At 43.3% G+C, this 24,280-nt stretch overlaps 1 protein-coding gene across 3 annotated transcripts in view; it reads right to left on the reverse strand.

Annotated features, from left to right (window-relative positions):
* The window catches only part of LOC120020349 (epidermal growth factor receptor substrate 15-like), a 50,639-nt gene that overhangs the window by 6,912 nt on the left and 19,447 nt on the right, over positions 1-24,280 (reverse strand). For 2 of the 3 annotated variants that reach the window (XM_038963941.1, XM_038963940.1), the window contains exon 5: positions 13,404-13,467. In XM_038963941.1, coding sequence (XP_038819869.1) covers positions 13,424-13,467 — 44 coding nt within the window. In that variant the 3' untranslated portion in view covers positions 13,404-13,423. The remainder of the gene's footprint in view (positions 1-13,403; positions 13,468-24,280) is intronic. The other variant, XM_038963942.1, reaches the window with a different exon arrangement.

A 24,280-nucleotide genomic window follows, 5' to 3' on the forward strand; every position in this document is an offset into this window, starting at 1 on the left:
GATAATAGCATGGTTTGCTTTCGCCGTAAAGCCTTTTTGAAATCTGACACTGTGGCTGGATTAACAAGAAGATCATCTTTCAACCCATGTATAACACTTGTATGATTTATGAATGATTATTATGAGTATTTCTGTTTTTGAATTTGGCGCGCTGCTATTTCACTGGGTGTTGTCAAATCAATCCCGTTAGCGCCTGAAGGGATCACTGAGAAGTTTTAAAAAACCTGTTTGAAAAATTAAAAAACTGTCATGTTTGACTCCAAAACAAACAAAAAAAGATGATGAATTATGTTCAGTTTGAGTTTTTCTTCTTGGGCAAAAATGTAATGCGATTTTCAAGCTTTTTTCTAATGGGGTTTTCAAGCTTCTGAATCTGGTGGGTCACGTTGAGACTGACTTGAATTTACATTTTAGTCATTTAGCAGACGTAATTTAGAGGAGCAATTAGGATTGAGTGACTTGCTCAAGGGCACATCAACAGATTTTTCCTCTAGTCAGCTCGGGGATTCGAACCAGCGCCCTTTCGGTTACTGACCCAACAATCTTAACCTCGAGGCTACCTGCTGCCCCTAGACTCAGGAAGATGACGTTGCCATGAGTAGCACCGCAGACATTGGTCGATTTCCCTTGCTCAGACATTGATTGCATCAACTAATGGTTGCGTACCACATCATCGGCTATGCAGTCGGGCACCAGATTGCTATAAACAAGTTGGTCGGGATCCTCTTCTCAGACGTTGCTAACGCATGCCAGATTTTACAACCCCTAGATAGGTATTATACACATCAGCTAACCACATCATATAGCAGTCTGGTGCCCAACTGCACAGTCAATGATTTGGCAAGCAACCATTGGTTGATGCATTCAATGTCTGAGCAGGGGAACCAGGGCTCTACACTGACCTTTTTTACAAGGTGAAGAATGTAGGCACACACATAAAAAAAAAAAAAAAGGTAATAAAGCTTGAATCCTTCATTTCTCCTCAGTCTTTAAGGATTACAAGCATACCCATAACATGATACAGCCACCACTATGTTTGAAAATATGGAGACTGATACTCAGTAATGTGTTGCCCCAAAAATAATACTTTGTATTCAGGACAAAAAGTGAACTGCTTTGCCACCTTTTTTTTGTATTACTTTAGTGCCTTGTTGCAAACAGGATGCATGTTTTGGAATGTTTTTTTAAATTCTGTACAGGCTTCCTTCTATTCACTCTCAGTTAGGTTAGTATTGTGGAGTAACTACAATGTTGTTGATCTATCCTCAGTTTTCTCCTATCACAGCCATTTAACTCTGTAACTGTTTTAAAGTCACCATTGGACTCATGGTGAAATCCCTGAGTGGTTTCCTTCCTCTCCAGCAACTGAGTTGGGAAGGACGCCTGTATCTTCGTAGTGACTGGGTGTGTTGATACACAATCCAAAGTGTAATTGATAACTTCACCATGCTCAAAGGGATATTCATTGTCTGCTTTTATCCATCTACCAATAGGTGCCCTTCTTTGCGAGGTATTGGGAAACCTCCCTGGTCTTTGTAGTTGAATCTATGTTTGAAATTCACTGCTCAACTGAGGGACCTTACATATTAATTGTATGTGTGGGGTACAGAGATGAGGTAGTCATTCAAAACTCATGTTAAAACCCAATTTTTGCACACAGAGCGAGTCCATGCAACTTATTATGCAACTTGTTAAGCAAATACCATCTGAGCAGAGGAACGTACCCATTGAGATGAGAGCGATGCAAGAATTTGCTCTCATACAGAGTATGTGCGCATATACACTGGTGCGCTTCACGCTGCCACAACATGGTATTAACCGGACCAGAACAGAGGAGAGGTCTGCTGCATTTACTATCACTATTGCACCTCTTTACAATTATTCCACAATATGTCCAAAGCAGAGAAAGAATCTCTTACGGAACTGAAAAATGACTCCAGTATCATTATAAAACCTGCCGACAAAGGAGGTGCAATAGTGATACTAAATGCAGCAGACTATGAAAAGGACATTCTGAGAACTTAGTGATGGGTGAACTTTACAAAAGACTCCCAAAGGACCCTACTAATCAATTCAAGTCTCTGATCCATGATAAATTGTCAAATGAAGGGGAAATTACAAAGACAGAATATAAGTTTATAACCACACCTGTCATATACGCTCTACCCAACATTCACAAGAGCATGACACCACCTATACAAGGCAAGCACATTTGTGAGTAGTAATGGATCTCTGACAGAGAATATCTCTACCTTTGTAGACCATTTTGTGAAACCCCGGGTGATCTCCCTCCCCACGTATACTAGAGACTCTACTGATTTTTATTTTTTTTTTTTTTTTTAATCTGTGGACCATATACCTGGAAATTCTATTCTGTGTACTTTTGATGTTACCTGTCTATATACTAACATCCCCCATCAGGGCGGCCTAGAGACCCTCAAGATCTACCTCAATGAACGTCCCCCTAATGCTCTACCCAGCAACAATTGTATTGCGGACTTGGAAGAACTGGTTCTAACCTCCAACTATTTTCTCTTCGGAGGATACTTTTTCCACCAGACCAAAGGGACAGCGATGGGGAGCACTATGGCTCCAAATTATGCTAACCTATATCTAGGAATGTTTGAAAAACAGGTGGTGCTGAATCCAGACCTTAACCCTTTTCTCTCCAATATTCTCCTAATTCAGAGATATTTGGATGACATTTTCATGATCAATTACAGGCAGCCAGGAAGAACTTTTGGAATTGCATGCTAATCTAAACTCTAGGCGGCACTCCTAGTGGCTGGGGACTTTAATGCAGGGAAACTTAAATCTGTTTTACCAAATTTCTATCAGCATGTTAAATGTGCAACCAGATGAAAAAAAAAAAACTTGTGACCACCTTTACTCCACACACAGAGATGCATACAAAGCCCTCGTTTTGGCAAATCTGACCATGATTCTATCCGCAAGAAACAATTAAAGCAGGAAGCATCAGTGACTCGGTCAATAAAAAAGTGGTCAGATGAAGCAGATAGTAATCTACAGGACTGTTTTGCTAGCACAGACTGGAATATGTTCTGGATTTCTTCCTATGGCATTGAGGAGTATACCACATCAGTCATTGGTTTCATCAATAAGTGCATCGATGACGTCATCCCCATAGTGACTGTACGTACATACCCCAACCAGAAGCCATGTATTACAGGCAACATGCGCATTGAGCTAAAGGCTAGATCTGCCGCTTTCAAGGAGCGGGACTCTAACCCGGAAGCTTATAAGAAATCCCGCTATGCCCTCCGACGAACCATCAAATAGGCAAAGTGTCAATACAGGACTAAGATCGAATCGTACTACATCGGTTCTGACGCTCGTCGGATGTGGCAGGACTGGCAAACCATTACAGCCTGCAAAGAGAGGCACAGCCGAGAGCTGCCAAGTGACACGAGCCTACCAGATGAGCTAAACTACTTCTATGCATGCATCGAGGCAAATAACCCTGAAACATGCATGAAGGCACCAGATGTTCCAGACGACTGTGTGATCACGCTCTCCGCAGCCGATGTGAGTAAGACCTTTAAACAGGTCAACATTCACAAGGCCGCAGGGCCAGACAGATTACAAGGACGTGTACTGCGAGCATGCGCTGACCAACTGGCAAGTGCCTTCACTGACATTTTCAACCTCTCCCTGTCTGTAATACCAACATGTTTTAAGCAGACCACCATAGTCCCTGTGCCCAAGGAAGCAAAGGTAACCTGCTTAAATGATTACCACCCCGTACCACTCACGTCTGTAGTCATGAAGTGCTTTGAAAGGCTGGCCAAAGCTCACAACACCATTATCCCAGAAACCCCAGACCCACTCTAATTTGCATACCACCCTAACAGATCCACAGATGACGCAATATCTATTGCACTCCACACTGACCATTCCCACCTGGACAAAAGGAACACCTTTGTGAGAATGCTATTCATTGACTACAGCTCAGCGTTCAACACTAAAGAGCCCTTAAAGCTCATCAATAAGCTAAGGACTCTGGGACTAAATATCTCCCTCATCAACTGGATCCTGGACTTCCTGACGGGCCACCCCCAGGTGGTAAGGGTAGGTAACAACACATCTGCCACGCTGATCCTCAACACAGGGGTCCCTCAGGGGTGCGTGCTCAGTCCCCTCCTGTACTCCCTGTTCACTCATGACTGCACAACCAGGCACGACTACAACACCATTATTAAGTATGCCGATGACAACAGTGGTAGGCCTGGACCGTGCACGCCCACATTCTCATCGACGGGGCTGTAGTGGAGCAGGTTGAGAGCTTAAAGTTCCTTGGTGTCCACATTACCAACAAACTAACATGGTCCAAGCACGTCATGAAGAGGGCACGACAAAACCGATTCCCCCTCAGGAGACTGAAAAGATTTGGCATGGGTCCCCAGATCCTCAAAAAGTTCTACAGCTGCACCATCGAGAGCATCCTGACTGGTTGCATCACTGCCTGGTACGGCAACTGCTCGGCCTCCAACCGCAAGGCACTACAGAGGGTATGTGTATGGCCCAGTACATCACAGGGGCCAAGCTTCCTGCCATCCAGGACCTCTATACCAGGCAGTGTCAGAGGAAGGCCCTAAAAATTGTCAAAGACTCCAGCCACCCTAGTCATAGACTGTTCTCTCTGCTACCGCATGGCAAGCGGTACCGGAGCGCCAAGTCTAGGTCCAAAAGGCTTCTTAAAAGTTTCTATAAGACTTCTGAACAATTCATCAAATGGCCACCCAGACTATTTACATTGCCCCCCCACCCCCCCTTTGTTTCTACACTGCTGCTACTCACTGTTTATTATCTATTCATAGTCACTTTACCCTTACCTACATGTACAAATTCCCTCGAATAACCTGTACCATCGCACATTGACTAGGTACATATATAGCATCGTTATTGTTATGTAATTTTCTTGTGTTTCTTTTTGTTTACATTTTCTTACTATAGTTTATTTAGTAAATATTTTCTTAGCTCTATTTCTTGAACTGCATTGTTGGTTAAGAGCTTGTAAGTAAGCATTTCACGGTAAGGCACATGTGAGAAATAAAATGTGATTTATTTTGATTTGATTATAGTCAGGAACTTAAAAGGAGCCATTCACCCAAAAACACTAATTCATATAATTTACAGCCTGCCAGAAAATCTTTCAGTGTGTGTGTCAGGGTTTCCGTTCGAAAAATCTGTCGCCGGACAACATGACCGGGAAGATTTTCATTTACCGGATATTTGAGAAATTTACAGAACATCCATATGCATTCAGATCAGACCTGGCAAAACCAGCGCCATCAATAAATGAGGGATATTGGTCAAATGAGCAACATTTACGTGTCCTTAAAGAGCCTATAACAAATTACAAAAACACTATTTGTGTTTTGATGTGTAGCATGAGGAAAACTTTATAGCATTTAAAAAGAAAATGTTACGTTTTTTTTTTTTTACAAAAAACAATAACTGTGTCACCTCGCGGTTTAGCTGTCGAAGATTTGATCACTAAATGCAACAGGGCAATGCATAAACAGGCCTATAGGCTTATGATATATACAGTTGAAGTCGGAAGTTAACATACACTTATGTTGGAGTCATTAAAAATTGTTTTTCAAACACTCCACAAATTTCTTGTTAACAAACTATAGTTTTGGCAAGTTTGTTAGGACATCTACTTTGTGCGGGACACAAGTAATTTTTCCAACAATTGTTTACAGACAGATTATTTCACCTATGATTTACTGTATCACAATTCCAGTGGGTCAGAAGTTTACATACACTAAGTTGACTGTACCTTTAAACAGCTTGGAAAATTCCAGAAAATTATGTCATGGCTTTAGAAGCTTCTGATAGGCTAATTGACATCATTTGAGTCAATTGGAGGTGTACCTGTGGATGTATTTCAAGGCCTACCTTCAAACTCCGTGCCGCTTTTCTTGACATCATGGGAAAATCAAAAGAAATCAGCCAAGACCTCAGAAAAAAATGGAGACCTCCACAAGTCTGGTTCATCCTTGGGAGCAATTTCCAAACGCCTGAAGGTACCACTTTCATCTGTACAAACAATAGTACGCAAGTATAAACACCATGGGACCACGCAGCTGTCATACCGCTCAGGAAAGGGACGCATTCTGTCTCCTAGAGATGAACATACTTCGGTGCAAAAAGTGCAAATCAATCCCAGAACAACAGCAAAGGACCTTGTGAAGATGCTGGAGGAAACATGTACAAAAGTATCTATATCTACAGTAAAACGAGTCCTATATCAACATAACCTGAAAGACCCCTCAGCAAGAAAGCGGCCACTGCTCCAAAACTGCCATAAAAAAGCCAGACTACGGTTTGCAACTGCACATGGGGACAAAGATCGTACTTTTTGGAGAAATGCCCTCTGGTCTGATGAAACAAAAATAGAACAGTTTGGCCATAATGACCATCGTTATGTTTGGAGGAAAATGGGGAGGCTTGCAAGCCGAAGAACACCATCCCAACCGTGAAGCACGTGGGTTGCAGAATCATGTTGTGGGGGTGCTTTGCTGCAGGAAGGACTGGTGCACTTCACAAAATAGATGGCATCATGAGGACGGAAAAGTATGTGGATATATTGAAGCAACATCTCAAGACATCAGTCAGGAAGTTAAAGCTTGGTCGCAAATGGGTCTTCCAAATGGACAATGACCCCAAGCATACTTCCAAAGTTGTGGCAAAATGGCTTAAGGACAACAAAGTCAAGGTATTGGAGAGGCCATCACAAAGCCCTGACCTAAATCCCATAGAAAATTTGTGGAAGGAACTGAAAAAGCGTGTGCAAGCAAGGAGGCCTACAAACCTGACTCAGTTACACCAGATCTGACAGGAGGAATGGAACAAAATTCACTGAACTTATTGTGGGAAGCTTGTGGAAGGCTACCCGAAAAGTTTGACCCAAGTTAAACAATTTAAAGGCAATGCTACCAAATACTAATTGAGTGTATGTAAACTTCTGACCCAATGGGAATGTGATGAAATAAATAAAAGCTGAAATAAACCATTCTCTCTACTATTATTCTGACATTTCACATTCTCAAAATAAAGTGGTGATACTAACGGCCCTAAGACAGGGAATTTTTACTAGGATTAAATGTCAGGAATTGTGAAAAACTGAGTTTAAATGTATTTGGATAAGGTGTATGTAAACTTCCGACTTCAACTGTATATACAGTGCATTTGGAAGTATTCAGACCCCTTGACTTTGACAACATTCTGTTAAGTTTAAAGCCTTATTCTAAAATTGATTAAATAAAAATAAATCCTCATCAATCTACACACAATACCCCATAATGACAAAAAGAAAAACAGGTTTTTGGAATTATTTGCACATTTATATAAAATATAAACAGAACCGACTTTACATAAGTAATCAGACCCTTTGCTATGAGACTTGAAATTGAGCTCAGGATCATCCTTGAGATGTTTCTACAACTTGGAGTCAACCTGTGGTAAATTAAATTGATTGGATAGAATTTGGAAAGGCACACACCTGTTTATATTAGGTCCCACAGTTGACTGTGCATGTCAGAGCAAAAACCAAGCCATGAGGTCGAAATAATTGTCCGTAGAGCTCCGAGACAGGATTGTGTCGACGCACAGATCTGGGGAAGGGTACCAAAACATTTCTGCAGCATTGAAGGTCCCCAAAAACACAGTTGCCTCCATCATTCTTAAATGGAAGAAGTTTGAGAGCTGGCCACCCAGGAGCTGGCCACCCAGGCCAAACTGAGAAATTGGGGGAGAAGGGCCTTGGTCAGGGAGGTGACCAAGAACCCAATCGTCACTCTGACAGAGCTCCAGATTTCCTCTCTGGAGATGGGAGAACGTTCCAGAAAGACAACCCTCTCTGCAACACTCCACCAATCAGGCCTTTTTCAGCGGTAGGGACTGGGAGACTAGTCAGTACAGAGGGAAAGATCAATGGAGCAAAGTATAGAGAGATCCTTAATGAAAACCTGATCCAGAGCGCTCAGACTGGGATGAAGGTTCACCTTCCAACAGGACAACGACCCTAAGCACACAGCCAAGTCAAGGCAGGAGTGGCTTCGGGACAAGTCTCAATGTCCTTGAGTGGCCCAGCCAGAGGCCGGATTGAACCCGATCTAACATCTCTGGAGAGACCTGAAAATAGCTGTGCATCAACACTCCCCATCCAACCTGACAGAGCTTGAGAGGATCTGCAGAGAAGAAGGGGAGAAACTCCCCAAATACAGGGGTGCCAAGCTTGTAGCGTAAGACTAAGCTGTAATCACTGCCAATGGTGCTTCAACAAAGTACTGGGTCTGAATACTTAGGTAAATGTGATATTTTTGTTTTTTCCTTTGTCATTATGGGGTATAAATTGTGTGTAAATTGAAGAGGAAAAAAACGATTTAATACATCTTAGAATAAGGTTGTAAGGTAACAAAATGTGAAAAAAGTCAAGGGGTCTGAATACTTTACGAATGCACTGTATATCAAGGTATTTTGCACTTCCCTCCCTATCTCTGCAGAACTCAATGGAGTATAATTATTGTAGGCCTGCAGTGACAGATCTCACAGCGCATTGGAGTATAATTATTGTAGGCCTGCACTGACAGGCACGAGCGGTCTTTCAATCATGCAGTTGTGAAATGCATTTTTGAGATCAAAGTGAGCTGCATGCGCATATTTGTTGATATTCATTGCTAGTTAGTGAGTTATTTGCCGAGTTGTAACTAATTTCAGCAATACTAATCCTGCAAAAGTCATGGTGTGTGCATCACCTGCGTGAGTGAGAGAGAGACATTGCGCAGCAGGTAAAATAATATATATATCCTACAACAGACTAACTCGATAGCAAATACAATAGACAGTAGTTTGGATAACCGCAAACGGCTATAACCGTGGCTATAACGGCAAATGTAGGCTATAAGTGCAAATGGCCTACACGCAGTTGATACAGGTGTGCAGTTGATGAAACCAATGCTGCATACTCCCATTGTGAAAGTGTCTCTCAAGCACACAAAATTGGCTAGGATTCTCCTTTATTCAATACTGGCCATGTAATTCTGACAAAGTAAAAAATCTATATTATTAGAATAGTCTAATTGACAAGTAGCCTAACTCATATGCTGTAAATATCTCCCTGGCCTGAACACTGAATATTTTAGCCTTACAAATAGATAAACATCTTAGTTAGCTACCTCACCAACCTTAGCCATTTGATCCCTGTTTCACTGAGTGAAGGAATGATTTCATAAAGAAATCAATCTTATTTTGTGGTTATTTTAATGTTGCAGGGTGGCCAAACATCCTCCAGGAGAGTCCTGGAGAGAAACTGGGTGTGCAGGCTTTTTCTCCAGCCCTGTTCGAACACACTACATTGTAAAGAATCAGCTGCTCAACAGGACCTTGATAAGCTGACTCTGGTGTGTTTGAGCAGGGTTGGATCAAAAGCCTGCACACCCAGTAGCTCTCCGGATGGAGGGTTGACGGACCACATGTTTTATACAGTAGCCTATCAGTGCAATATCTTACTTTGTGAGGGCTTAAGTGCCTTGCTCAAGGCCACAACGGCAGGATTTATAATACATGGGATCAGAGACCAGCAGAAATCCATTGTCAATACCAGTGATAATAATGAATGTATGGTTCCTTGCATCATACAACATTTTGAGTCACCTTTTTGGCCCATTGTGATACAAACCATTTATTTTTGCGGGGGCAAAACACTTGAGCTTTCGGACAAGTAAAAAAATCTGTCCTACTTGTCCAAAGGACAGGTGGCTAAAACATGAAATGTAACGGATATTAAACTTTGGACACATTTTGTGTGATGATGTAGGCTAATCTTTATAGTTGCTGACATATCATAGTTTCTGAAAAAAATAACACTACTTGATGCCTGTCTGCCTCCTGCGCAGCTTTGCCAGTGTTTGCAATGATGCTGAAAAAAGAACATTCAATCACTAATTAAAATGCGTGTCTGTGTGTCTTGCTGCATTCCACCTCTGGGAAGCCAAACGTTCTAGGAAGCCGAGCGTGACCGGTAAAAATTGTCTGACAAAAGGGACAGTTTGTTTTGCATGGTCCGGTGCCCTAGTTATGCCATATATAATGATATCGTGGCGAGAGTAAATAGCCGCATGTAACTCAGCAGCTAAGAAGAACATGAACTCACTAGACTGCTTGTTTGTGTCATGCTTATGTTTGCAATACTGACAACAAAGTTTGTTTGAACATGTCGATAATGTATCTTGTGTAAAACACAAATAGCTACATGTAGCCTACTCCCCTCCTAAAAAAAAAAAAAAAAGGAAATTGCACTTATGCTTACTGAGGCATGGAATGCAACAGTTTGAACAGTTGTGTCGAACATGACATTTCTAGGCTACACCAGTGACCAGACAAAGGCGATCAAGGAGGGGGGAGTGGCATCAGAGCACTCAGCACAGCAGAGTGAGCACTCAGCCACGTAAAATAAAAATCCTGCACATTAGGATAAGCCCAAGAGGTATTCTGCTCTAGATGTTCTGAGATGGCAACTACAAGCAGAAAGGAACAACAATGGCCGGGACTGGAGAGTCGTAGAACCACTAAGCTCTTACGTACATAATCAAACCCTTAGAGTGAGCCTCTAGAAGCAGCATTATTGGAGAAACGAGGAAGAACACTCCTACCCAACCCAAGATGGCCTAAAGGAGAACTCTTACCTGGAAGGTTTGGAGAAGGACACATCATAAATATACTATTAAAGTTGCCATTCTTCTTGAATATGTAAAGAGTACAGTACTTGAATATGACATACAAATTCTCACATTAGGCCGGGCTATGGTTTAAAACTTTGTGACAATAATGTATTTGTTACATGCTACACAAAACATATTTGGTGTCAATTGATTGATGACAGATTGATGTTGCAAAATAAAAATCATGTCTCATTATATAAAGAATCCTGCACCAAAAAGTGCATACTTTGTGCTCTGGGGTTTTAGGGCTCTGCACTGTATAGGGAATAGGATGGCATTTGGGATGTAGACTCTGACTCGAAAGCTGTAGAAAACACCACCACTTTCTCTGTGCTCTGTGACTGTAGTAGCAGGGCTGTAGAGAAAACAGACTTTCTCTCAGTCCTGTCAGTGGCACTAGTTTAGCACTTTCTTTCGTATTTGACATGTCAGTCTCTTCAAATTCGCTCTCATTTGTCTAAATGTTGCTTGTATGTATTCATGAAACCCTGACGAAGACAGCTTGCTGTCGAAATGTTGGTGAGTAAATTACTGCATCGGAGTGTCTATTCTTTTTCTTTTAATGTATGTATTTTGATTGCCTGCTGAGAAGCAAATTTCCCTTCCAGGATGATAAAGGTTTCTATTCTCCTCTCTAGTCTCCTTTCCTCATTTAGCAACACATTGGCAGTAGCAGCACAGTGACAACAGCCTTGACTACAGTTTACATTCTTAACACATTTTACATAACGACAGCGACATCATCCAGCCACTGGTTTCTCTCATTTAAATTAACTTGATAATGTACAAAATAATGTATGTATGGAAAATGGAGGGATGTCCATGAATTGTGTTAATAGTTAGAACAATGAAGATCTGTTATCTGTGTGTTTGTAACACTGTTCATTTAATATGACGGTCTCTCTATTGTTGTCCTGACATACACCACTTAATGTTTGTTTACTAATGACAACAGCCATAGGTGATGAGCCTTGACTGAACAGTTCAAATGGACTCAATATTACTGGATGTCGGAAGTGTGTACTTAGAAAAAACGATATACATTATTGGGTTCACTAGCTAATGTAACTACAACATTGTTGTGGTGGGCTTTGCTTGATGGTGCATCAAGCACTGTAAAGTGTGTTGCAACCCATGTGAAATGCGTGGGTAAATGAGGATTTATTTAAATACATTTGGAACATGCTGAACAGCTGAAGGCACAGCAGGGTGACAAAAGGAGCACCTGTAGTAGCTAGTCTACCCTTCACTGCTCCTCTCTGAGAGATTTAAGAGATTCGAGAGCAATGATGAAGGTGAATAGTTGACACATCACCACATCTGAAATGTGGCTGCTGCCAGTGGAGTGAAAGAGACTTCACAGAGGAAGAGAGGCACAGGGTACACACACACACACTGAGGGAAATGTGGGCAAAATGTGGGTATATGCAAATGTTGACACATTTAGCTTTGCTAAATCTCCTTTTTGAATGCTGAGTGTAATTAAGCCTAAAAATAGGCCTAAACTATTTTTCCCATTCTAACTACCCATTCCCTCCACTAAAATTACCATATTTTCTAGGCACTGGTTAATTCACATCTTAATCCGGACACCACCTCAGTAGATGGTTTGGTTGGTAAACAATATGGTAATCAGTCTGTGCTCAAGCAAAAACAGACCTTATCTGTACCAACAGCTTTCCTGTTTACTACCTACTTCTAAAGAAGAAACCGGGTGCTCTGCACATTCACTATAGAACGACAGAGGGGGAGAGAAAAGGGAAGTACTAACAAGGCGAGCACACACAAGTTTAATAAGACAGTGTTACACCAAAAATGAGTTGCTCTGCAATGCTGACACATCAAAACCTCTCCTGCGTCTACCTAACTGACATTTCCCCACGTAGACACAAGACAAAATTAACTAAGTGACTACTTAGATTTTTTTTTTTAACAATTAATTAGATAAACAGATTTAACAATAGAAGCATTTTTGGTTTTGTCTTGTGGCATGACCCATGGAAACTTTTTTCAACCTTTTTTAAGGGGTTTCCCGAGTGGGGCAGCGGTCTAAGGCACTGCATCGCAGTGCTAGAGGCGTCACTACAGACCCGGGTTCGATCCCGCTGCGACCAGGAGACCCATGAGGTGGTGCACAATTGGCCCAGCGTCATCCGGGTTAGGGGAGGGTTTGGGCGGCCGGGATGTCCTTGTCCCATCGCACTCTAGCGACTCCTTGTGGCAGGCCAGGCGCATGCACGCCGACACGGTTGCCAGTTGTACGGTGTTTCCTCCGACACATTGGTGCGGCTGGCTTCGGGGTTAAGCGAGCAGTGTGTCAACAAGCAGTGCGGCTTGGCGGGGGTCGTGTTTCAGAGGACGCATGGCTCGCGACCATCGCCTCTGCCGAGTCCGTACAGGAGTTGCAGCGATGGGACAAGACTAACTACCAATTGGGGGGAAAAAGTAAAATAAAATTTATACAAAATATATATATATTGTTTTATCTAGTCTTTTTTGTGAACTTACGCCCCTCAGTCTTCAGTATCTGTTTTGTTCCTTTGATGTAACAAGAGTAAAAAGTATTTTTTTGCTGACTTAAGGATGAAATGTGTGAGTTGTAGCTTGTAATAATCCGCACACGTGCACACACACACACACACACACACTTACCATAGGGAGGTGCAGGTCTGTCAGGCACGTTTTTCTTGGGATGCATAACAGGATTGTCTGGCTTCTTATCCCAAGATAAGAAAAAAACAAAGCACACAAATCCAAAATGAACACTTTAAAACATAGTTATTAAACAGAAGCTTTAAAGAGCCTACATTTTGTCTAGACAGTCATACAGTGGTTCTCTTTCAGTCAGACAACTTTGGTACAACATAAACTCAGCTAAAAAAGAAATGTTCCTTTTTCAGGACCCTATCTTTCAAAGATCATTCGTAAAAATCCAAATAACTTCACAGATCTTCATTGTAAAGGGTTTAAACACTGTTTCCCATGCTTAAACAATTAATGAATATGCACCTGTGTAACGGTCGTTAAGACCACTAACAGCTTACAGACGGTAAGCAATTAAGGTCAAAGTTATGAAAACTTAGGACACTAGAGAGGCCTTTCTACTGACTCTGAAAAACACCAAAAGAAAGATGTCCAGGGTCCCTGCTCATCTGCCTGAACGTGCTTAGGCATGCTGCAAGAAGGCATAAGGACTGCAGATGTGGCCAGGGCAATAAATTGCTATGTCCGTACTGTGAGACGCCTAAGACAGCGCTACAGGGAGACAGGACAGACAGCTGATCGCCCTCGCAGTGCTAGACCATGTGTAACAACACCTGCACAGGATCGGTACATCCGAACATCACACCTGCAGGACAGGTACAGGATGGCAACAACTGCCCGAGTTACACCAGGAACGCACAATCCCTCGATCAGTGCTCAGACAGTCCACAATAGGCTGAGAGAGGCTGGACTGAGGGCTTGTAAGCCTGTTGTAAGGCAGGTCCTCACCAGACATCACCGGCAACAACATCGCCTATGGGCACAAACCGTCGCTGGACCAGACAGGACGAGTCACGGTTTTGTCTCACCAGGGGTGATGGTCGGATTCGCGTTTATCGCCGAAGGAATGAGCGTTACACCGAGGCCTGTACTCAGGAGCGGGATCGATTTGGAAGTGCAGGGTCCGTCATGGTCTGGGGCACTGTGTCACAGCATCATCGGACTGAGCTTGTTGTCATTGCAGGCAATCTCAACGCTGTGCGTTACTGGGAAGACATCCTCCTCCCTCATGTGGTACCCTTCCTGCAGGCTCATCCAGCATGACAATGCCACCAGCCATACTGCTCGTTCTGTGCGTGATTTCCTGCAAGACAGGAATGTCAGTGTTCTGCCATGGCCAGCAAAGAGCCAGGATCTCAATCCCATTGAGCACATCTGGGACCTGTTGGATCGGAGGGTGAGGGCTAGGGCCATTCACCCCAGAAATGTCCGGGAACTTGCCTTGGTGGAAGAGTGGGGTAACATCTCACAGCAAGAACCAGCAAATCTGGTGCAGTCCATGAGGAGGAGATGCACTGCAGTAGTTAATGCAGCTGGTGGCCAAACCAGTTATGTTTGTTGAAAATAAACTCAGTTGACGTTTCTTTTTTTTGCTGAGTTTATTATGGGGAGTCGCGACTTCGGTTGAAGGTTCTACAATCATGCCTGACTAGGCCAATGAAATCTCCACCTTGCTGGAAGACCCGCGTTCCAAAGGTGATAAGCGTGAAGCCGGAATCATTCCTTAACTTATTCCGCTTTTCACCTAAGTGTGAACAGGAACAATTCACGCTACTAAAACAAACAATTGGAACAAGAGGGTGTCTTACGTTGCGCCAACTAAACTGTCCCTCAGTTTGTAAGGTTCCCATACGTTTCTTAATCACAAACAATTACCTATTCTTCAAATTGCTTGGCCTGGCTATATCAATAAGATGGCTAACGCGACTGAACGACAAACAAGCTGGGTTCGGGTTTGCGACCATGTCTTGGTGGTTCCGACTTCCTGAGTTTCGGAACGTGGAGATGGTTGGTCGGCTTGAATGTCTCCCGGCTCCTGTGCGCTCTGTCGCCGGTTACGGGAGATTACTCGAGGAGAGAGGGCAACCAGGTTCTGTGGGTATCCCCCCGCTCCCTGTGTCTGCCTTAGTTATGCACCTCTTGCCTCTCTTCCCAAAACAGTCCGGGTCCCACCTCGGTGATCTGGTCCTACGTAGACTTTTGAGACCAGGCTAGCTAACAAGCGCTGCATACTAGCTATTCCTGCCTCCCCACAGTGGAGTTGCTTGGATAGCTTTCTTGTTTAGTATACGTAGCATTAAGTCGCTTGGTTATTCTAAACAGACCGTGCTGCGGTCAAAGAGGTTAGCTAGCCTAGCTTAGGCTAAAGAGCCTCCTGACAATGGCAACCCCATTCCTACTTAAAATTCCTGGAGTTGGAGGGATTAGAGAAAACGGGGGTGGCATGCTCCTCTAATGAGGAAGTAGTCCCCAAGCAGCTGCACCGCTCCACAAAAACATTACTGTGACACCAGTGCCCCCAAGTTTTGTTACGACAAAAGGGGTACTATGTCAGCCATTGCCGGAGCCCTCTGTGCCCATAAGGGGGCTGGGCTTCATGCAGCCTGTACAGTCTCACGGAAGCACAACATGTGTTGGAAGCTTTTCCATGTTTAAAGTCCCTCTGGTACCCCACATTCCATGGTGTTCACATGGTTAAATGGGTACATCAATCTCCACAGGGTGGGAGTAACAAGTTGGATGATTTGCTCTCTGTCTACAAGGGTGCACCCCTGCCCCATAGGTGGCACATTATTGAGATTCATTGCTGATTCCTGCCTGTAGGCTCACTCTTCCCTATGAGGTGTCTAGTGACACAGGTTATGGGCCCTGTAGGCGATTGATGGTTAGTAGCGAAGTCGAAGGAACTAGCAGAGTTGGACACAACCATGCTATTATCCCATATACAGTCTCTGTGGTTCATATGAACTCCAAAATGTCCCAGTCCACAATGTTGCTCCCCGTCCTGTCAGACGGCACCTCACGGGAGGCTCGCTGTCTGCTCTTACTAATGGCGCACATGCGCAGTATCGCCTTGGATCATGTGAACAGTAACGTCAGGGTGCAGGTTTAAATTTGTTGTGTGTCCCCCAATGTTTCTACAGCGGCATCAAGTTGACTGTTCCCGAGGCCTCAGTGCCCATTTTCAAGGGTTATATCCTCCTGTCTCCAGAAGCTGTCAACCCGAGTGGTTCTTATGTCGGAGATCCAGGACGGCTGGTACAGACGTTATTACCTGGTTTCGAAAAGGGACAGGACTTTGCATCCCATTGTAGACCTACATGGCCTCAGCAAGCACCTAAGAGTGTAAAGAACTTAGAATGCTCACAATCTTCTGGCTATTACAGCCGATTGGCTGGTTGCGGGGAGGCAAGCAGTGTTAGACACATCCATGCTACTGTCTCTAGGGCTAGGCTTCATAAAAAAAATGGAAAAGAGCTGTCTGACTCCATCTCAACGCATTACATTTCTGTGTCTCGAGCTAGACTAATTCGCATACGTGCTTCTCTATTCCCACGGTGGGTTTCCGGGTTCCGGCGGCTCTGCCTAGCAAATTTTCAGCTGGGTCACAGTGCATTTTTGCCAGAGCCTACACCTACTGGAGGTGATGGAAGTCCTTCCCCTGGGGCTATTGTTAATGTGGCCCTTCTAGCGCTGAGTGCTAGCCACTCGCAGCCAAGGCCGGTCGCGTCGGGTGTCTCTGTCAGGCCTTTGGGTCATTGCCCAATGATGGGACCTTCTGCTAATGTCAGGGGGCTCCCATAGGCCAAGTTGTATCCCGCAAGGTGCTCACGACAGACGCACCTCCCCGAGGAACGTACTGCATATCAGTTAACCAGAGCTACTAAAGGTGTATCTGGCGCTCAGGCACTTCCCCCTGCTTTTGTCAGGCCAGCTTGTGCTCGTCAGAAATGACAATATGTCAGTGGTGGCCTGTACAGACGGGGAGAGACTATCCCTCCTAACCTTAGCTCGCTCCCTATTGCCGGGGAGCAGTGCGCACATGGTCTCGCTTTGGAGATGCATGTCCACGGTTTCCTCAACTTGGGTGCAGATCTTTTATCCAGTTGGGACCCTCTCTCTCAGGAGTAGAGGCTGAATTTTTGGCAGGGCTGATGTTTATCTTTACGCATTGCAAGAAATTATCACACAGTCATCTAGAACAGCTGGTACTCTCGTGCATGCTTCTGTGTTGCTTGCCTCGAAGCGAGCATAAAAAGGCATTTAGCTCGTCTGGTAGGCTCACGTCATCTGGGTTTCCCTTTGTACAGTCCGTAATAGTTTTCAAGCCCTGCCACAACCGACGGTCGTCAGAGCCGGAGTAGTAGGATTCAATCTTAATCCTCTATTGATGCTTTGCTTGTTTGATGGTCCATCTGAGGGCATAGCGGGATTTTTTTATAAGTGTCCGGATTAGTCTCCCGCTCCTTGAAAGCGGCAACTCTAGCCTTCAGCTCAATGCGGATGTTGCCTGTAATCCATGGCTTCTGGTTGGGTTATGTACGTACGGTCACTGTGGAGACGAGGTCGTCGATGCACTTATTGATGAAGTCTATGACTGAGGTGGTGTACTCCTCAATGCCATTGGATGAATCCTGGAACTGCACATGGGGACAAAGATCGTACTTTTTTGAGAAATGTCCTCTGGTCTGATGAAACAAAAATAGAACTGTTTGGCCATAAGGACCATCATTATGTTTAGAGGAAAAAGGGGGAGGCTTGCAAGCCGAAGAACACCAATCCAACTGTGAAGCACGGGGGTGGCAGCATCATGTTGTGGGGGTGCTTTGCTGCAGGAGGGACTGGTGCACTTCACAAAATACATGGCATCACGAGGGAGGAAAATGATGTGGCTATATTGAAGCAACATCTCAAGACATCAGTCAGGAAGTTAAAGCTTGGTCGCAAATGGGGCTTCCAAATGGACAACGACCCCAAGCATACTTCCAAAGTTGTGGCAAAATGGCTTAAGGACAACAAAGTCAAGGCTATCACAAAGCCCTGACCTCAATCCTATAAAAAATGTGTGGGCAGAACTGAAAAAGTGTGTGCGATCAAGGAGGCCTACAAACCTGACTCAGTTACACCCAGCTCTGTCAGGAGGATTGGGCCAAAATTTCACCCAACTTAGTGTGGGAAGCTTGTGGAAGGCTACCCGAAACATTTTGACCCAAGTTAAACAATTTAAAGGCAATGCTACCAAATACTAATTGAGTGTATGTGAACTTCTGACCCACTGGGAATGTGATGAAAGAAATAAAAGCTGCAATACATTATTCTCTCTACTATTATTCTGACATTTCACATTCTTAAAATAAAGTGGTGATCCTAACTGACCTAAGACAGGGCATTTTTACTAGGATTAAATGTCAGGAATTGTGAAAAACTGAGTTTTAATGTATTTGGCTAAGGTGTATGTAAACTTCCGACTTCAACTGTAGCTTCTCTGTTCTGCCGGTCAATGGAAAATCCCGCCAGGTCTATATTATATAAAAAATTGCACTGTTGGTTAGGGCTTGTAAGCATTTCACAGTCAACCTGTTGTATTCAGAGCACGTGCTCTGTGAGGGACATCCTTATGTTTCTACAGGAGTTTTTCGAGCAGGGGCAGGCATTCTCTACGTTAAAATTGTACATGGCCGCTATCCCAGGGTGTCACGTGGGAATTGACGGAGCCTCACTGGGGGCCCGCCACCTGGTTTTGAGGTTCCTGGAAGGTGTACGTCGTCTCAGACCAGTCTCTAAACCTATTGCGCCGCACTGGTTTTGGAGGCACTGCGTACGGCCCCCTTTGAGCCTCTAGATCTGAAGATCCTATCCTAAACCTCCCTGCTCATGGCTTTGGCCTCGGCTAAACGTTTTGGGGACCTCCACGCGTAGTCTGTACACCCTCCTGTACTCAGTTCGCCCCTGGGTGACTAAGAGTTTTTGCTTCCGAATGTCATGGCTATGCCCTATAGGTCCTTAGCTTTTTCGCCGCCTCCTTTTGTTTCTGAAGAGCAACAGAAGTTACATGCCCTGTGTCCGGTGAGAGCTTTAAACAAATACGTTGAACGGACCCGGGATGTCCGGTAATGTGATCAGCTTTTTGTCCAGCTCGCGGCAGGGAACTCTCTAAGCGGTTTCTCTCCAACTAGATTGCGGAGGCTATGTCCCTGGCATATAGCAGCAAGGGGCAAGGGTTACCTAGCGGTGTATGCGCCCACTCCACCAGCGTTGTTTAAAGGGTTGATTATAGGAGATATTAGTACTGCGGCGAGTTGGGCATCACCACACACTTTTGTGAGGTTTTATCTCTTGGATGTCACTGCTCTCAGTGTGCTTACAGCTGGGGCAAGGGAAAGTCACTAGGCAGTGCACATAATATCCACACTGACGCATCTGGCGGGGCCAAGTCTGGGTGGTCTGCTATGGACCATTTCATTTAGTATTTGTTGGGGTCGCTTTGGGGAGTGATTATCTTTCTCCATAGTATGTTGCACCAAAGTTGACTGACTGAAAGAGAACATAACGTTATGACTACAACTAAAAGTTCCCTGAAGGAGGGAAACGAGGTATAACAGCTGTTTGGCTCTGTGTCGCCTGTTCCTGGGCTCGGTGAAGAGCGGTAATAAATTAAGGAATTAATCTGAGCCTCACGCATATCAGCTGTGGAAAACAGGGTTTCCAGAGAGGCAGGGATTATTAGATAATTCGAAGGAAGTTGCGAGAGTACGATATACATTACTTACATCCACAAAGCACTCTAACTTTCATTGTTTGACTAAAGTCTGCAAATCCATCCTTTCCTCCAAAAGCATTGCATTACATTTACATTTAAGTCATTTAGCAGACGCTCTTATCCAGAGCGACTTACAAGTACATACATTCATACTTTTTTTGTACTGGCCCCCCGTGGGAAACGAACCCACAACCCTGGCGTTGCAAGCGCCATGCTCTACCAACTGAGCCACACGGGACCATTGCCATCAAAAGGGTCCACTGTTCCAAAGTCATCTACACGAACATTACAGCCATAAACACACTTATGAAAACAACCGAACACACACTTAATATGGAAACATATTGTGAACAAACTAGCTACTAAACACTGCCTGAGCCTGAAACTACACATTCACAATAATTTGAGCATTTTGCTTATTCTAAAAAGCCTTAGGTGCTATTTCCAGAACAGGGGGTATGTGGCGTGACTGTTTAAGTTTCCATGACTTGCCAAACCTGAAAAGCCTGAGACTGACGTATTCATCTGATTACTAACTAATTACAGAACTGAGGTGGATTACTGTTAGCAGCATTGTGATGGAGTTGTTTTCAAAACACTGTGGTATGCCTTTTGAAATACCGGAGAAAATAAATTGACCAAAAAATAACAAATTGTAACAAAATATGTTTGTTGTTACTTCGGAGCTATTGTGACAATAAAGGAGCGCATTCATGTGTGTTACTGTGTTACGCAGTGTTTTCCTTCCCGTGGCATAGCTCTAAGTCCCCCCCCCCCCCCCCCCAGTGTGTGCCTTATTCCTGTGGAGGTCTGTCGTTTCACAGGTGCGTAGGAGTGTGTTACCCCTAATTTAAACCAACTTCCTCCTCTTTCAGTGAATAAGACATAAGGGCGATTCCATGCCAGCGGGAGCTGAAATATTGCTGGTATCTCAGATTGTTCTGGCAATTGTCACATAGAAACTTCATTAGGGAGGAAGTATGCTTGAAATGCTTTTTATATTTGTAATCACAATCTATTTTTTAGAACATCATGATGAAAGTGGCCATTTTAGGCCCATTTTAGACCTATACATGCCTCCTGTAATACAATATGATATGTGAACCGTACATGATACAGACAACATATTGGTGTCATTATAATATATCCCTTATAGTGTGCTCTAATATATGGACCATGACTTGATTTTGAAATGTAAAAAATCCTATTAATTTATTCAACATTAAAAATATTAATATAAATATCTAAAAACTACAGTTTTTGATTTTGTTCATTTTAAAGACATTGTTTGGAACAACATACTCTACAAGTACATCAAATTTGCAGAGTGGACTCTGCTAAGTCTGAAGGTATGATCAATTTTATGAGCGCCACCAACACAGTGAATGGGAAAATTGATTCAAAGGGAACTCCCTCTGCTGGTGACTGGTTGAATGTCCAATCCTAAAGGAGGGCTGTGATTGGTTTATGACTTATAATGTCAATTTCTATGTATAAAATGGGTTATATTATTAAAAGTACCAGATAGTGTACTCTTCACATTTCCAGAGTAGGCTGAGTGTTCAAATCATTAAGAACACCTGCTCTTTCTATGACATAGACTGACCAGGTGAATCCAGGTGAAAGCTTATTGATGTCACTTAAATTCACATCAATCAGTGTAGATGAACGGGAGGAGACAGGTTAAATAAGGATTTTTAAGCCTTGGGACAATTGAGACATGGATCGTGTATGTGTGCCATTCAGAGGGTAAATGGGCAAGACAAAATATTTAAGTGCCTTTGAACGGGGTATGGTAGTAAGTGCCAGGCGCAGGGGTTTGAGTGTGACAAGAACTGCAATGCTGCTGTGTTTTTCCACACTCAACAGTTTCCCGTGTGTATCAGGAATGGTCCATCACCCAAAGGACACCCAGCCAACTTCACACAGCTGTGGGAAGCAACTCAATATTAGGAGGGTGTTCCTAATGTGTACACTCAGTGCGTCTTTTTGCAGGCTAAATCAATAAGGGTAGTTTTGAGATATTAATAATAATATTTTTTTATGTTGAACAAATGAATGTGAAAATATAAATGTCAGAATATTGACATACTCCATATTTGAGGGATAAACCAAATGTTCTGCATCATGTCCGGTTCACAGATCATAGGGTCTTACAGGAGGCATGTATAGTTAGAAAAAAAACCTAAAATGCCCAATTTCATCATGATTTCCAATTTGAATCTGGCGGAGATTTGTCCATAACGCCCACCAGTTCAACAGTAGGGGATCAAGGGAATGTACAGGGGATAGAGAGGAGAGAGAGGGCGGAGGAGAGCTGAAGTGGTTAAAGCAGTGGTGCCAGTGTTCTGGTGTGCTGGACACACACAACACAGTTTCTGTTATGTTCGGCCTACGCTGCGCCTCCTGTTTTTCCAGGGTTATTTTTAGTTGGCCAGCAGTTAAATGCGTTGGTAGCCTACTAAATATAGACCAAGCCACAGGAAAATATGAAGCCACTGAGTTTAAATTGGATGCCATTAACTAATGCCAAGAAATAAAGTCTAAATGTAACCAGGGCAGGAATGAACGAGAGCTTTTCTTCAGAAATCTTGCACAATTCAACTGACTTTCTCTCTCACTTAATGATCTAGAGATAAGGGTATGATTATTCTGTTCTGCTTCTAAATCTTGTGAAATTCCCCCCGAATTACTGTTTTGATATTTTGACAGCTTGTTGTAAAACACGGAACATGATCTCAATAACTGATAAGGTGCTGAAATGTCAGTTTGATCTAGTTAGTTTTCTATCTAAATGCAATTTACCTTACACCAGATCATTACAGCTAAAGTGTCACCAGCAAATAGCACCCCACACCAATCACACTTCCTCCTCCATGCTTCACGGTGGGAATCACACATGTGGAGATTATCCGTTCACCTACTCTGCGTCTCACAAAGACACGGCGGTTGGAAACAAAAATCTCACATTAGGATTCATCAGACCAAAGGACAGATTTCCACCGGTCTAATATCCATTGCTCGTGTTTCTTGGCCCAAGCAACTCTCTTCTTATTATTGATGTCCTTCAGCAGTGGTTTCTTTGCAGCAATTCGACCATGAAGGCATGATTCACGAAGGTCTCCTCTGAAGAGTTGATGTTGAGATGTGTCGGTTACTTGAATTTCCTCTTGTGGAGCATTTATTTGGGCTGCAATCTGAGGTGCAGTTAACTCTAATGAACTTATCTTCTGCAGCAGAGGTAACTGGGTCTTCCTTTCCTGTGGCAGTCAACATGATAGCCAGTTTCATCATAGCGCTTGATGGTTTTTGCGACTGCACTTGATGAAACTTTCAAAGTTCTTGAAATGTTCCTCATTGACTGACCTTCATGTCTTAAAGTAATGATGGACTGTCATTTCTCTCAACTTATTTGAGCTGACATAATATGGACTTGGTCTTTTACCAAATAGGGTAAAATCTTCTGTTTATCTTCTGTATACCACCCGTACCTTGTCACAACACAACTGATTTGCTCAAACGCATCAAGAAAATAAATTCCACAAATTAACTTAAGGCCCACCTGTTAATTGAAATGCATTCCAGGTGACTACCTCATGAAGCTGGTTGAGAGAATGCCAAGAGTGTGCAAAGCTGTCAAGGCAAAGGGTGGCTACTTTGAAGAACCTCAAATATAAAATATATTCATGATTTGTTTAACAATTTTTTGTTTACTACATGATTCTATATGTGTTATTTCATAGTGTTGATGTCTTCACTATTATTCCACAACATAGAAAATAGTAAAAATAAAGAAAAACCCTGGATTGAGTAGGTGTCCAAACTTTTGACTGGTACTGTAGGTACAAAAATAGAACAGTTTTAGACATAAGTGAGGCCTGAAGTGCTTTCTTAACCTAAAATAATCGTTTGTAATTTGTATATTTTTACTCAAACCTCCTTTGGGCTGGATTAAATGGGCTCACAGGCCGGATGTGGCCGTAGTTTGCCCACCCCTGGACTAGCTCTTAGTGCCAACGTGGTGTGTGTGGTGTAAAATAAAGGTTGTGTACAGAAGATGAGAGGTAGCTACAGTATATATTGGACTGTACATTCGTTTGAGTGCCTTCCTTGTATTTATACTTCAGCTACATTGTTTATCTATTTTTTATTGATTTTATTACTTTACTACTCCTTTTGTTCTATTCTTACAGGCCATTATCAATAAAATGTCACAATACGATGC

Source organism: Salvelinus namaycush, chromosome 25 (assembly GCF_016432855.1).
Source record: "Salvelinus namaycush isolate Seneca chromosome 25, SaNama_1.0, whole genome shotgun sequence".
NCBI lineage: Eukaryota > Metazoa > Chordata > Actinopteri > Salmoniformes > Salmonidae > Salvelinus > Salvelinus namaycush.